Genomic DNA, 17,140 nt, shown 5'->3' with positions numbered 1-17,140 from the left:
AAAAAAAAAAAAAAAAAAAAAAAACTTGCGCAGAGATCGATATTCTTTTCATCCGGCCAATACTACGACACGTCGATCAGCTGGAAAACCGCATCGCGAAATATATCGTGAGGCGAGCGAAACCACAGAGAACTGCGTGGCGCGGCGAGTGAGAGCACTCGTTTGTAGATCTCGTGTGTTGCTTAGCGCGGCGTATGTACATACCTACAAGCGCTTTACGTCTCGTGCAGATGCACGAACGGGATAAACGTGGCATCCGCGTATCATTCCGCGCACGTTTCTCCAGCTGAGAAGGAACAAAAAACAAAAAAACAAAAAAAAAAGAATCGCGCCGATGAACGGGGTTGGGCAAATTGCGGCGTTTTTTTTTCCTCCGCTTCGCGCGGTATCACCGAGAGAGAGAGAGAGAGAGGAGGAGAAGAGAGAGAGAGACACACACGCACAGAGAGACACGTTGTTGCGACTGCAACAGCGCGTGATGTGCTGCAGTACAGACGCAGTCATTGCGCAAAGGCCGGTAATTTAAATGACGCTCACGTCGCCGGGAGATTTACAATACGACGCGCGGCCCGGCCATTTCTTCACCGACGCGCGCACGCAACACCTTGATAGCGGAAACACCGTGTGACTCTCTTCCACACGAATATAGCCTCGGGATATACGTAGACGTGCTCGTTATTGTTTTATGAAAACGGCGTGTATATATACTTTGAGTTTTCTTTAGATGTATCGATGTAACGGTGTTTTTTTCCTCCTTGCACACATTTCAAACACTTTATATTTACACTATATCAGCAGACACTTTACTTTTATCTTACTTTTTTTCGTAAAATTCTGTTGTGTGTTGAGAGAAGGATATATCTCTTGCCGCGGCAGTATCAGGAAACCCAACCACCGTAAGAGGTTAATATAATCTGCTGAAAGTGTATATATATATATATATATACTTTCAAAAAAATATATATATTATAAAAAGTATATATGTATATATATGTATGTATACTTATAAAGTACATGCTATAGTCTATATATATTGGCTATAGTAACGATATAAATAGTTTCGAGCTGTGCTGTAGGTGAAAGCTATAATATGCGGGTGAGTTCTCTTATCGTTCGAATTTACGACAGTAAAGTGTGTATCGCAAATGCTTGTTGTCGCGATCCGTTTATGCCGAAAATGTTGAGCGCGTTATATCATATAAGTTTACAGAGACAGACGGCGCGAGAAGAAATACGTGTTCCCCAAGTCTGATATAAATCCCGATCGGAAATATCCACTTTGCGAGAAAATTCGGCCGTGTGATTTATTTTCCCGGGTTTTCCGCAAATACACCTATTTCAATTTGCGCAGACCGATACGTAACCTAACCTACCCTACCTACCAACGTCGCGGCGCGTCGTCTTGCGCCGTCGCATTATGACGTCATTGGCGAGATTTTGAATAGCGCCGTGAAATCTCATTTGACGTCAGTCTGTAATCTACAGCATACGTAACAATTTGCGTCAGTGTTCCGGCCAGTTGGCCGAAGAAAAATAAACGCGTTCGAGTTTTCATACGTCAGAGATCGTCGCGTCGTTTCCGAATCGAGAAATAAAAAAAATAAAACAATTAAAAAAAAAATAAATAAACTAACTCTCGCTCGGGTTATTATTTCTCGCACGATGCGAACGTCGATAATATAATTAGTTAAGTGCGCAAACGGGTCGCGTAATTTTCGGGCTAATTGGCGGAAAATCTTGTAAGCGCGCGTTTACACGTGAAAACACGAGGGGAGAAGGAATTTTTAGGTGCGATAAAGAATGTTCCAAAGAATTGTGCGAGAGATACTTGAGCGGTTAATGAGTCACAAAAAAGAAAAGCTCGGCACTTTGAACGCGCTATTAAATTTTAATCGTCAGAGAACATCCGACATCCCAGCGCGAGTGTTTTACACTCTCTTGCATAGGCCGGATAATGACCGTTTGCACAACGAACCCGGCGTGAAAATGTGTATCGCGCACGATACACAGACGAGAAGGGTCATCGTAAGAATACCTCTTTCTATTTAGAAAATCACGTAATTATAACCGGAGGAAGGTTTCTTTTTCGCCTTTTTTATCTTACAATTTTGCTCAAAGAAAACGCACGGTGTCCGTAATAATGATTTATATGTTTGCATTTGCGAATGTTTCTCGCGCGAGCACCGATGTAATGGCAATTTCATAAAAATACCGCCCGAGATATTCAGTCCATCGCGCAGTGCGCACGCACGCAACAATCCAACATTTTTCGGATTGAATGGAGAATTTTTTTGCGGTTTATTTGACTTCTCTCTACACACGCGCGCGCGCACACACACACACACACAACATATATTGTGAACGTGCTTTTTTTTTTTTTTGATGATGACTTGTACGTAGAACAAAGATCGAGTTCGAGCGCGTGCGCGATATTACATGCGAACGCGATGCATCGCGCGCACGTGATATCTGCGCGAGCTCGTCAAATGCACTAAAAATTCAGTGCGCACGTCATTGTGATGATGCCGATGTTGATGGTAAGCACTGTACTTCGGACGCAAGCTCGCGAAGCGGATAGTGTTCCATCCCTTGTGAATTAACAATAGAGACGCCGCAATGCACCGCGTTACGCGGCGTGCATTAAACGCGCGGCGATGTAAAACGAAAATAGAAATCGAGTGAATGGATTGAAAGCAAAAGCTTTTAAATGGTTTCTGTAATGCAGTTCCGGTGCCTGTGCAATTCCGCTCCGCTGAGCATTTATTTAATTGAGAATCAAACTTTCATCGATATCATAAATATCCAATTTATGGTTCTATTGTTGCGATTACGGAATGTACCGCGAGAAAATATATAATCGCGGACTTCAAGGTGCGAACAAAACGGCGTTGTTGAGAATAAAATTTTAATGCGTATCTCATGCGTGTGTTAACACACGATGCGTAATCCCCCGCTGTGTTTCACACAGCCGGACACAATGCAGTTTGTTCCGATCCGAAAAACAACGAATAATTCCATGAATTATTCCATCTAAGCTCGGTTTTATCCCTGTATCTCGTCAAAAAACAAGCCATTAGAGCGTTTTTTCTTCAAATCCTTACGTATTTCGAACGTGAGAAAAATTCGCAAAAAGAAACACCGTCGTCGGTGTCTTTTCGATGCCGACGACGCGAAAAATTTCGAGGATACGCGCGAACGAAAAAAAAAAAAATCCAGGTAAAACGGAGCGTAATCGTCGCCGAGAGTTACGATCGGTTGTTGTAATTATTCTGGAAAAACGAGAAACGAGAAAACGCGTGTAAGCCGCGCGGGAAAAGATCGGCCGGAACAGAATTGTCTGGGAAAAAAGAAAAAAAAAAGAATCGAAGGATCGATAGTAGGCGCGTTACTGCGAATTTCGCGAACGAAATATCGACCGAGACGGGATAACGGGTCTATTCCGGACCATCAAATCCAGCGACATTCCGACGACCTGTTTTCTATACCATCCTCCGTCTTTTTCTCTCTCTCTCTCTCTCTCTCTCTCTCTCTCTCTCTTTCTGCTTTGGTCTGAAGCGTCTCGCTTAGCTCGGTAACCGCCACTTTCCACTTCGGATCCCCGGTTCCCTAACACCGAGCTCCACGTCTGCCCTATTTATCTAAGCAGCCCTGTACAGGGCTATAAGATCTAACCCGTGCGCTTCGCCGGGTTCCCCCCACGGCAGCCCTCACGGCAAGGGGCTGAAAGTCGATCCGACGAGCGAAACGTACGACTCCCGGGCGCGTGGAGAGCGACTATCGGATCGGATAAAGTCACTTAAGGGGCGCCGTATCGCCTTTCCCTGCGAAAATACGGGAAGCACACGTCTCGACTGTTGGTCGGTTCGCGTTCTAATTCCCTTTTCGCGACCTCGCTTGTTTAACAAACGATGTCGGCTCATAACGAAGCGCGCGCGCGCGCGCTTACTTGAGGCACGCGCGTATGTCTCTTTGTGTGCGTGCACGTGTATGTGGCGCGCCGAAGTGCGATCCATGCAAATGCCGTCAAAATGAATGAGCTCAAGACAAGGAAATTGGGCGTTTGTCATGCGCTGACAAAAGATAAGCGTCCGCCCGGATTCTGCGTTCCGATTCGCTGTCAATTTGAAGAACGACGACGCGATTGACTTCAAGTGAATTTCTAGACAAGTTGGTTCAAGCGTATATATTTTTATAAAGTATACAAATAGCGCAATAAAATTAGCCGCAGTTCGTTTTTTTTTTTTTTTTTTTTTTTTTTTTTTTTTTTTTTTACAAAAAAACACTTGAATTTTCTTTCGAATCCGTTGATTGCGAAGCGAGATAATGAGAATTGCTAATGAACATTCGGGAGCAAAGCGTTGAGATTGCGCGTTCTCGTTTTTTGTCGGCGTTTTTTGAACAAACAAGAACGGAGAAGCAAGTCTCGTTGAAAATCTCGGCGTTCGAGCGAACCGGTTAAAATTTCTATCGGACGGCAATCGTTAAGCAATACGGAGCGAGCGCACAAGTATCACAAATCGAAGTGACGTGCGAGACCGTGAGGCGAGATTAACGTAAATTAGTTACACCGATTTTCTCTCGCGAAATAATATCGAATAGCATTAACGACTCAATGAATTCGCGACCGCGAAGCGAAATGGCCGTTGCGCGCGCCGAGGCGAAACTACCGCGCACGATATTGGTATTAATTACGCAAATAACGCTGCAAGCTTCGAGTTTGCGTAAGTAATCAAGAATAATCGCGTTGCGTGAAAATTCAGTGTGCGTGTAATGACGTGGCGGCGACGACGGCTTGTAGAAAAGCGCAAAGTGAGAAAACAGAAGAAGAGACAACAAAATATATATATATACACATATATATATATATATATATACACACACACATATATATACATATATATAAGACAGACAAAACAGAGAGCAAAAGTGGAGTAGTGTGTGGTAAACGATTTATTTTGCATTCTACTTTCGTTTACAGAGTATTAACTGAGAGCTTTCGTTTATAACGCTTCGGCACCGCCCGACCACACTGACCACACTCACGTTACGCGGGACGACATACACGTCACATTCGGGAGGGACGGGGCGGCGTTTCATCCCGGCTCCGTTATATACGTACCTGAAACACAGAAATAACAACAATCTGAATATATGCACAAGTTTACAGGGGTTCGCGCGCGTGCTGCGAGCATCACCGTCACAACGCCGACCGCCGCGCGAATATATATATATATATATATATATACGCGGCCGTTGCGCGACGCTGCAAATTATTACAAAATCATCCGGTTGTTCCGAAACAAATGTATTTGCGCGTAAACGCCGCCGCAAACGTGCGCGCGCGAATTTTACGCGCGCCAAAACACTTAAAAAATTCGAATAATTTTTCCGTCTCAACAACGCGGGGGATATGACAACGCGCGCGCGCGCGCGCGCTTGATACTCGCCGAGCGATTACAAATAATTTTCATTCGCGTCACGCACGTTCGTTGAAAAAACGTAGAAATTTCTCTGGCATTTTTTATGGACGACGTCAACATCGCTTTACACGCGGAGAACATTTGGAATTCGCTCGGACGTTCCGTGATAAATAATTCCGGTATTACATATCTCTCTCCCAGACATCGCGCGCGAGTCATCGCACAGACGAGCTCCGACAAAAATTGAAATATTGCATAGAATTTTTTATGACACCGTCGCAACTTCATTACTTGCAAAAATTCACGTAATAAGCTCCCAAAATGAGCTCCCGCGCGGAAAATGAATTATAGTGTTTCCGCGTTTTTCAAAAAAATTGCGTGGAAAAAATCGTTTATGTTAACCTTTCTTCATACAATGCTCTCGTTAAAAACATCTGATTGGATGTAGAACATACATCCGCTGTTGTAAAACAATCCGTATCATCGTGCGGATTCAATATTTTTATAACAATATATCATCGTGAAAGAGAACACACACGTTGATTGGCCATATAAGCAAGAATATTAAATTTTTTTTTCAAGAAACGAGATTTTTCTTTTTTTTACGATAGCGCGTCCGAAGAATGTGACATGTGCGAGAGAGTTTAATCCCACTGTGTGCAAGTCGAAAAGAAGAATAAAAAAAAAGGCGGGAGATATTTTGCGGCGAGAGATGTATACGTAGAACGCATAAAAAGTGTCGCGACTTGATGAATACATAACGGTGTCGCGGAGAGGCACCACTTCGAAACTGCCATTATGAAGCATTCGAAAGCACCGTCTCAGTTCCTATCTTTACGAGCGAATTATGCGGGACGTTGGAACGCGAGACTTTTATTTCTCCGAACGATGGCGTGAAACAATGTCCCCCCCGCGGTCGCATAATCTGAGGAAATAAGCTATGCAAATTGCGACACTGCACCTTAGATTTTTACGACAATGCACCGGCAAAACGGTCGAGATAAAAGCGAACGTTGTTGTTGTTGCTGTCGCAAACAATCCCCTCGCTGCTTTTAGAGCAAACTAATATCGTGACGTGTTTCCACGTCAGAGAACTTTTATGCAAACGTCGCCGCGGAACGGAATTAAAACGGGAAGGAACTGTTCCAGTTTTCTCACGTGTTTCTTTGAAAAAAAAAATGAAAACGAATTCGATGTGTAAATGTAAAACGACGGAACGGCAAATTGGACCTCGGTACAGATTCAAAGAAAGGAATTACCGGAGACGCGAAGTGGAACGCAAGATGCGCTGGTTCCAATTTTGTTCTTGCGCGTTTAAGTTAAATCGATATGGTAAATTGCAAACGCGGAACTGCAAGAAACGTTCATGAATGAATTACGTTACGGCGATTCCGATATTTTCCCTCAAATTATTTTGCTTCGCGCATACACGTATTTAAGGTCTTAATTCGAACGGTCCTTTGTTTTTTTTTTTTCTTTTTTCCGAAGCAGTTTTCCTTCGGTTTCTCGTTACAGTGGCTAAATTGAACTCTTACGAAGAGCTCCGCTTCGTAACTGTAAACCAACTACGGCTGCAAACGACTCCGGTCGGTAACGAACGTCCGTCTCTCTCTCTCTCCCGTTCGCAATTGCGAAAGACGATTAAGCGACAAGAGAATTCATTAGTCGTGGATTATCCAGAAGCGCGTGCGGCGTCCCGCAAAATCGGTTTGTCCGGAAAGATTTTGGATCCCTCCCGTGGGGACGGACCCCCCCCCTCCCCCCCGTCCCAATGACAGATTACTATTTGGCTACATTGAAGCCGCCGTTACATCATAATACCGTCGTTACGCCGCGCTTGTTGGCGGAACAAGGATTTCTAATTAGTCGATCGCTTATCGCCGGAAAGCAAGCCGAGACAAAAGGATTTGACGGGGGGATAGAAACGTTTCAACCTCAACTACTATATATATATATATCCGATGGGGAGAGAAACGGAGTGAAATTTACATTCTGCGAAAACTCGGGCCTTAACTGATCTGATTACGAATCGGGGGATTAAACGAATAGCACGCGAAGCACGATATGGGGACGACGAGGAAAAGCTAATTACAGGTTTAACTACAGTTTTGGTTTGAAAAATAATTCCAATAAATTGTGTTTCTCGCGCAATTAGCGCAAATATACAAGCGATACAGATTCTGACGCGATCTGATAGATGAAAGACGTTATAAACGTTTCGGATAAAATGTTTCCGGGAAAGAATCCTCGAAAAGCTCTCCCATAGAAAACGGCGTGAGACGTGTAAAGAACTTATCGCGCGGGATACGATTTATGATGCGGCAAAAGCGTCGATCGACTTACCGGGGATATGAGTCGCGGGAGAAGCATCGGAGTCGCGTCTCGAGTCGAAATTCTCTTCGCGCGCATTGTGCTCCGAGATACACTAGCGCTTGCGACGAACGATAAAATCGATGGTCGCGCGGCGAAAATGCACCGTGGGTTTTCGCCCCGCAAAGACACCACGCTAGATTTATATGCAACGAAGAATCCATTGTGCGGCGCGCGGTATCTCCCCCCGACGTTAAAACACTCCCCCTCTCCCACGATGCGATTTATCACCGCATCGTCTGGCGGCGCCCGATGGTTTCAATTTTTAACGATTTCCGATGTCACAACTTACAGCCCACCCTTCCTCCCTCCCGCATTTATTTTTGTTTCGTCTCATTCTCCTGGGATTTAGAGACAGATAGAAATAAAGAGAGAAGAAGGAGAGAGAAAGAGAGAAAGAAAGTGATCGCTTTTAGATATCGAATATCGCAAGATACTCTAATTTTGTTCTCATTACTTTTCTTACGTGTTTCGTCATGTTTTCGTAAGCAGATTGATCGATCTTCTGTAATGTGTACGCGCGCAATCCTGTTTTTCCCCAATCCACACCGTTCGCTTCGCGTAAGTTCCAATTGCCGCCGAATCGAGCAATTAAAGGGGGCCTTAGAACCAATCGAACGCACCCGGACGTAAGTGTGATAGTCCCGATTCGAATCACTTGGGGGGTCTTAATCCACTATAGCGGCGTTGCCTAGCAGGAAATTGCGGCTGACAATTGATTTCGTAGCCCGCGGGGGTACTACGTCTCGTGGTAGCGCCATAATTTGTCGTCGAGCGATCCTCGAACGATCGGATTGCGCTAATGTAAAGTAATAATAGTAAAACGGCGTCGGCGGCGCGCATCTATCGTGTGTAAGGGACATTGTGATGAAAAGGTTTCCTCTTCGTGATGAAACGTTATTCCCCATTGTATATACCCCACGGTAGCATGTATAATGAAGTTGCCATTAATGTAGCCGTTACCGAACAAATGCATTTCGCTCAATAATTGAACGAGTCTAGTTATCCCGATGTAAAGCGATCGCTGCGAAACAGGCGAGATTGGAATTCAAATTGTAACAGGACACACGCTTTCTCTCTCTCTCTCTCTCTCTCTCTCTCTCTCACTCACTCTCTCTTTTTCTTCTCTCTCTCTCTCTCTCGTTCCTCTCTCTGAATCACGGGACTTGGTTCACTGAAAATTACAATTTGCCATTAGTTCCACCGTGCGCAATACACAGCCGCCGCACGATGCCGCCGCGGAAATTCACCCATACGATACGCGGATGGAATGCACTTTCACGAAATATAAATGAGCTTCTCTCTATATATGTGTGTACGCGCACACAAGAGCTAAATAATAATAAGATTTTCGCGGGCGTTAGATATATCAAACGGGAATAATATCAATTTCTCTTTGTACATTTATTTATGTCATTGACAACGCCGAACGGAAAAGCAATACACACTCTCGCACACAACGAGACATTAACACGGAGAAAATGCCTAGCCATTTGTGTACATAGTTGCGATGTTCTGCGTAGACGGAGTTTAATTGCAACCGCGCGTCGTACACGGCGCGACGGAGCAATTAAACACCCCCTTACGAGCGGTCCAAGGGGTTCGATCCAGCCCGGGAACGATCCGTATACGGTTTCGGCCGTTGTACGTTAGCGGAGTCGGACACAGGTTCCGCCAGTCCGGAGTTGACAATTGATTCCACGTTACACACACACGCGCGCGCGCTTTTAATCCGAGCGACCGAAAACCCCGGTCTTCATTTATATAAACACGCGCAGTCGCGCGAATATCGATTCGCCGGAGATCCGTGTGGAAATTGACAATCGATTGATTTGGACAACGGGAGAAAGAGACAGAGAGAGAGAGAGAGAGAGAGAGAGAATTTTCTTTTATTAACATACGCGCGCGTGTGTTAATAGCAGAGCCACGAGAGTAATCTCAAACGCGCTGGGAATGGTCAAAAAGACGAAACGTAATTCAATCTCGATCCTTTGTTAAACCGCTGATCCGTTTTTACGTAACTCGATACGAGAATTCGCCTCCGTTTCGACGACGCTGACGTCGACGCTGCCAGTGTCGACGAAGCCAGCGCGTTGGCGAGTAATAAAAGCGATATTCTTTAATTAGCGGGGGTTTTGGTTGTGTGTGACGCTCGGAATTTCTATACGACGCCGACGACGCCCGAGGATTTTTTTAATGTGCGCGGAATTTGCGCGGAATTTGCGATTTCTGCAAAAGCACGCCGTGCTCACGTTCCGACGCAAATATAAAGTAGAGATACATGCGAATAAACCGCTGGTTTTCAAAACAAACGGCGGAGATCAAAGCTTCACCGCGGTATACGTTATATCCACCGCAACCGTTACGGCTTAAGCTACATAGAGATTCTCTCTCGACCGATCGTCTCGGTATTTGCGCGAGAGCGCTCTGTGCTAAATGTTTATTGAAAAAATATTCCCCACATATCGTCAAAAGTGGAAAAACGAGAGATGAAAATCCCCAATAAGTGGTTTTTCGTACATCTTTTTTATTTATCGAGAAAAACATGTTTGCAAGATTTTTAACGCGCAAAACCGTGTTATGTTCTTCGATCTACAGCTTTGTACAGTTTTTACTCGTCGCCTACAAGATCGCCACCCGGAATTCAATGTCGCGATTGTCGCGCGCAACCATATCATATCCAGCGAAGCTAATTATTTATCTCTTCTTCGGATGTGTGCGGGAAGTGTCGCTGGCACAGCGCCATGTCTGAATGCGATGTGCTTCGCGTGTAGAATCACTTAGTATTTGTGCGCAAAACGTCGATTATATAGACGTGGAATTGGCACACGTATATAACGCGAAACACAAACGCTAACAATGGGGGGAGAGAGAGAGAGAGAAAAAAAAAAGAGAGATATAGATAGATAGATAGTCGCTTTATTTATAAGGCGCTCCGGGAAAATCTCCTTAAGCGCAAAGTTAACAAACGAAATAAAGATAATACAAAAATATATAAAAATATAAAAAATAAGAGAGAGAGAGAGAGAAAGAGAGAGAGAGAGAGAGAGATTCGGTTGATGAAAGAAAGAATAGCTCGATTGCACATAGATAAAAAAATGTTTTACACAAATATGTACGTTTATTTTTTATTATTGAGGAAAACGCACTTTTGATCGAATCATGAATATATTGGCAGAGTTGAGGAAAAATAACTTGAAAAATGACTGACGTGGATATACGGGCCCGATTGCTTTTGTTTGCAGTGAGATTTGGTCAAAATTTAATTTAAATTCACGTTTCTATAGAAAACATGTATCGTGATTTTCGTGGAAATTCAAAAGAGAACGGCAGCTCGTACAATTTAATATAACCGTATGCAGAATATATACATATATACGTCTGAAAGATATTGTTCAGCCTCGAATGTGGAACAATGGAAAATTGATCTAAAACTATATGACACTTTCGTACCTTTCTCTCCCAGAGTTTTAAATCGTAGAGTTATAAATTGCGCGTTGTTATCATTCAAAATTGCGCGCGCGCGCGTGTGTGTGTGTATCAAATATTATTTATATAATCTTCGAACGCCTATTTCAACGAGAAAGATATAAAGCTGTGTGTATATATATATATATATATATATTGTTACGGAATTTGTACGCACAGAGTGATATTCATTATTAATTTATTATCAGAAAATTAATTTTCAAATGCACGTCACTAATACGATCATGTCAGCCTATGTGCATCGCGGCATGGTGTGGATTTCATACACCAATCAACGTAAGAATTGCCTTTGACATTTCATCCCATCTCTCGCGCCAGAACATTAATCTCTCAAACAGGAAGCGTGACATGCATTATCGGGTTATCGTCGATGTCTATATCGCAAACTCATTACACGCGGATGAAAGTGCTCGACGCGAGTTTTGCATAATCCAAAAACTTATTACGTTAAATAAAGCTTAAAGTGACCGCGAGAATTTGTAACTGTCAACATTTTGTATTAACAAATAATTTATAGAATGTATGTGTTAGAAAAACAAAGTAAACAATTATTAAAAATTTTACATCAAAATTACGAAATAGCACTTCTTCTAACTGCACTTTTTTTCTGAGTTTGCTTTTTAAAACGGGGAAATAATAAACTTTAATGTTTCTTTCATTTTTATGCTTCAAAGAGCATTAAACGGGCGGTTCCCGGTGTGTTTCAGGGGACTCATAAATCTAACGTCCGGAGCGCTTGCTTGCGGTCGACCGGGTTGAAAGCGTAAATCTCCGACACTTTCGTGCGCTTACGATTCGGCATTACACGCAGAGCAATTATCGCTTATTTAACTGGGAAGTACCTTTAAAATTTACATTAGTACATTACTTGAGAAAAATCATTACCATTTTTTGCTTACAATATTTGTTTGCGTATTCGCATATTTGCTTAACAACAAAAGACATTAAAAACACAGAAAAAGAAAAAAAGAGAAAGAGAGAGAGAGAGAGAAATAGAAATAGAGAGGAAAAGAGAAAACGAACTGTTCTCTGACGAATGCGTAATCCGATGAACCGAGATCAATGGCTTAACCAAAGCGGCTGCTCCGATTTTGAAGATTCGATGGAAACGTAATCGCGTCGAATCGTCGGAGTGGAACGTCGGTGATTAAGCTGGTCGGGAGAGTTGCCAGCCAGAGAGAGCGCGATATTTTATACGACTCATATCTACGGCCATATTGAACGTTTCAACGCAAATACGGATATTAGGGGAACGTGCGAAGAGATTTTCCCGCTTGATTCGAATGCTCAAGAAAGGATGATGTGCCGCGTCGCGTCGTTATATCGTCTCGCGCGGACTTCGCCCGCCTTTGCAGCCGTTTTATACGCTCACGCGGATGCAAAGGAACGTAAAATACGAAAAAATATCTCCGCGGTAAAAAAAAAAGAAAAAAAAGAAAAAAAAGACGACTTGTTCATCCAAGGCGTGTATAAACGTTATCTTTTTTATACGTATGAAACTATAAACTCTCGCGGAACGAATCTTCCTAGAGAGCTCCGCAGTCCGTGCACGTACGTTAGAGACGTACCCATTATTATATCAGCCATATTTTCCGCAATGCATTAACACGCGACTATAGAACACACACATTACGTTCGCGTATAAAATATTTTTTTTTATATTACACATCTTAAAGCGTGTATGTGTGGAAGGAGATCGGTTCTTCGTTATTCGGATTTTTTTTTTTTTTTTTATCTCGCCTATAACTTACGGTACTATTTTTTTTACACACAATGCGAAAAATGAGAGAAAAATTAGAACAAATAAAAAAGGTGTTAATTTTGTGGTATCACACGGCGGATAGAACAGTCGTTGTTCCGAACGTGAAAAGCAAGTTTCTGCTTTCTCTCGGGAACGCGCGGGAACAGTTCACTTTTCCATTCATATGCTTTAATCAACGCCAGACGAAGCTTTCCAATGGCGCGCAAGTACGGAACCTCTAGTCGGTAAAGTTAAGAGGGACATTAAGCGTGCTCCATTAATGGTAACAGCATTGCCATTCATACTGCCACTCCCGACAGCACTCCTTGCCACAACGTTCGATGCGTCTTGCCGATCCCCATCCGCCCTCGACCGATCACCTCTCTCTCCTCTCCCCTCCTCCCCCCGTCCTCTCTTCTTCCTATTGACTCCTATTCGAGCTGACGTTACTCTCGCTAGATCGCCACGTGCGCACAGTTCGCGCTATCTCAAGACGACGAGTGCTATGTAAGCTCAATCAACGTCGCGCGCGCTCGAGATTGCTTAATCTTCCCCATCAGCATCTCCATTGGCATGATCAAGACCCGTATTGTTCCACCTCTCGTGCTAAACAGTTCGGGAGATGAATTTCTGATCGACGCGATGATTAAAACAAAATCGTGCGTGTATACTTTGCACGAGAAAAGTAGATCTTTGATTATTTGTTACAATTTGTTACAATATCATATATATATTTATTAAATTTATTACAGCGAATTGTTGTGTAAAAAATTGTTGCTGAAAAAATTTTAATTTTTTGTATTATTAATTGTATATATCTTTCTACACGCGTCGCGATTTCGACAGAATTTTAATTTTGTCGGATTTTGTTGTAATTTTCGACGCGCGAAGGACGGGTGGAAATGAAGGCGCGCGCGTCACATGACGCTTACGTTATTGTCGAAAATTGATAACAGACAACACCGGGGATAAGAGCGAACGTGTGTACGGCGTTATACCGAGCTATGTATCACCGTGGTAGACACTCTCAACATCTCGCGCGCGTGTATATTTTACAAATAATAACACGCGCACGCACACACACACACACAGCGTGCGGTTATCACTCGCCTCCATACGTTGGTAATATACGCAAAGTACGATTATATTGTTGATATTGCTAATGCTGCTAAAATCTAGAAGCTCTCGGCGCCCACGGCAATGCAAAACACAGTACGCCGAGTCGCATATGGATGTATATGCTGCTCTACGTTAAAAGCCTGTTAAATTTTGCGCGCTGTTAACAATCGCGGAATATAAAACGAGCGTCGCGCAAAATGCACAGCATGTGTAATTAAGCGCGAAATTTTGCCCTCCCCCACCCCACCCCCCCAAAAAAAAGTCACCAAAGAATCTCATTTAAATATTTATTTCGAAAAGGTTGCGCGAGAACACAACCCGCAAGATACATAGGTACGTGTGTCCAACGTAAGCAATAATGCAAAAAGCGCGCGTTGTTTTTATATACAAAACCATTAAATGGATAATGGACGTGCATACGGAAATGGGCGCGATATTACCGCGTTTAAATTTCGCACATTTCGCTCGAATAACATATTTGCAGCAACAAATTCGGTTGCGGTCTCAATAACTCGTCGTAAATATTAGCGTAGTTTCCCAAGCGGACAACATCGACGAGATACACCGCTAAATATAATATATTAGCAGACACGGTTTTTTTTTTTTTAATCCGTCGCCCATGATCGGGGGCAATGATTAATTTTCCCGAATATTAATAACCCGGAGGCGCATCGTCGATTATTTATGCCCTCGCGGCTGACGCGGTGGCGAGTACCTATATAATCCCACGCTGCATATCTCGTAATTAAGTTCGATCGTGTACACAAATCCCCGTAGGCGGTAACGGGCGGTATCGGCGCACTTTCCGCAACGCTGATACAACGCGCCAATAAACGATTTCGTTGATACGATGTGTGCAAGATTTTTAAACCCACTCCCGAAAACAACAACGCGCTATAAACACACCGCCGCTCGATGAGAGAGACCGTCGCGGTCGATAATTGAGCGACACTATCCGCGGTAATCGCGCGATATGTCGCGCGACGAAGGATAATGACGCGTAATTTCGCTGTAAGCTCGTGTAACGCTGACAAGTCGCGTTATACTCTCCGTCAGACAGTGTCGCATCTCGTATAATACGCGAAACATACAGCCAGGATATATGGCGAACGTCCAGTTTTCCAACTTAATACAATTAAACTTGGCTTCTCGTACATTTCGTAGGTATAATATATGAAAGCCAGTCCGTGCGCTGGAAAAATTGCTATTTCAATCCTTTCCAGTCGTATCTCAGCCGCCAAAACAAATAATCGCTGATATTTTGTTTGTTTGTTTGTTTGTTTTTTTTTTTTTTTTAATCATTTTGCGTTGTGTCAGTAGCGTTTGTTCAGTGAAAATTAATTCCAACCGGCAAGGCATCCGCGCATAAAACTAAGTACAACCGCAAAGAGTTAAGTAAGTGCGTACGTGTATCCTCACTCTGTAACGTAACTGCGTTATAAAATTTTGCCGCACAAAAAAAACGTGCCTTTCTCCCGACGATTTGATCAAAAATCCGCCCATTTAATTTGCCGGTATTTCGGTTGATAAGCCGAGGGTTAATAACGCGACGGTTTTTGCGGTTTGTTTGGCGCAAAGCACCCGTACGTACATTTCGCGCGCTTTACAGGAGGAGAGAGCGGAAAGCCTCGGCTTCTCTGGACTGCACAGATGGTGCGTATATGTGAAATACCGGATGCAGAAAGCATTTGCGTAATATTTTGGCGAGAGCGTATAGCGCGGTTTCCGGGGGAGAAAAATTCCGTTACATTTCGCTAATACGAACGATGGAGGGAAAAATACAATATAAAAAAACTTATACGAATAAGTTTCCACGTCACAACTCGCGACACAATTTGCGACGGTAAAAAAAGGTAACGCTAGTTACGTTTTTAATTCGCTAAGTTTGCGTTTTGCAAGCGCAAGTTCCGCGAAAATTACAAACCTTTAAATAATATCGTAATTTGCACTTATATTTTTACGGTATTATTGTTTTTTTTTTTTTTTTTAGGTATTAACGAGATCTGCAGAACGAACGTGTATTAATTGGTGGAAAAAATTAATAAGTAGTACTGCAAGTTATTATCGATTCGAAATTAATCGTCTTAATCGACACGTTCAGCCTCTCGTGTAGGAAATTAGTTGCTTCGATTCTAATTAAAAACAGATAAGTTTTTTTTTCGATTTATCGAAGTAGAACAATATATCGAATTGCGAAGAGAATATATACACATGTGCGCCACCGAGAAATTCTCTCAATCCGCACGATATATATATATATATATTGATTAATCTTCTGGGAGAGGAGATATTAAAGTCGATGATACATCGGCAAAGTGGTCGGAACAAGGAGCCGTTTCGCAGTAAATGGATGGTGACCCATTGATATATAACACGTCATAGAATTCGAGTTGACTTGAAATACTTGAGTGTTCGCGTGGGAATGAGAATGTTTATTGGCAGTGAATCGGTGTTTGCACAACTGCCAAATGAAACCCCGGCCGCGAACAGAGCGCGACGTTTGCTCGGCAAAAACAACAGCAGCACGAGTCCCGGTACAGAGTGTCGACGAATGTGTCACGTTCCTATATGAAGTCTGTTTCCACACCCGTGTATTCATCCTGAATATAGGTAGTACCTATATTCACGACATTTCACGTATACGTTTCCCGGCAAAAAAAAAAAAAAAAAAAAAAAAAACTCGATGGTATTGACTGACGGCAATATTGCGCGCTAACGGAAGACGGAATTATTAATTGTTCGATATTCGTCACAGTGACGTGGCATAATAACGGCGATACTTTTGCGCCATTAATTCTGTTTACGGGTTAAGATCCGTCTTACTCTGCTCATCCTTCAAGTCGAGAACGTAAGTAAAATATGAACGGATATGATGCGCCGTAATTTTGAAATCTTGAAATGATGGAGAGCTCTTGCTCCGTTGTAATCCGCTCTCGCGGATATTATTTTTCTTTCCTTCCAAGTTGTGAAAAGTAATATATATATATATATATATATATAT

At 43.0% G+C, this 17,140-nt stretch overlaps 2 protein-coding genes across 9 annotated transcripts in view; both read right to left on the bottom strand.

Moving 5' to 3' along the window:
- Window positions 1-17,140, bottom strand: part of LOC109855004 (neurobeachin) — a 181,000-nt gene that overhangs the window by 156,529 nt on the left and 7,331 nt on the right. The window lies entirely within an intron of this gene.
- LOC109855007 overlaps window positions 4,953-17,140 on the bottom strand; it is a 133,209-nt gene continuing 121,021 nt past the window's right edge. The window contains exon 3 of the mRNA XM_020428743.1: window positions 4,953-5,119. Coding sequence (XP_020284332.1) covers window positions 4,963-5,119 — 157 coding nt within the window. The 3' untranslated portion in view covers window positions 4,953-4,962. The remainder of the gene's footprint in view (window positions 5,120-17,140) is intronic.

The sequence above is a fragment of the Pseudomyrmex gracilis genome, unplaced genomic scaffold (assembly GCF_002006095.1).
Source record: "Pseudomyrmex gracilis isolate BER0280 unplaced genomic scaffold, ASM200609v1 scaffold_78, whole genome shotgun sequence".
Taxonomy (NCBI): domain Eukaryota; kingdom Metazoa; phylum Arthropoda; class Insecta; order Hymenoptera; family Formicidae; genus Pseudomyrmex; species Pseudomyrmex gracilis.
The sequence above is the reverse complement of the archived record's forward strand: the minus strand, read 5'-3'. Positions and strand labels throughout refer to the sequence as shown.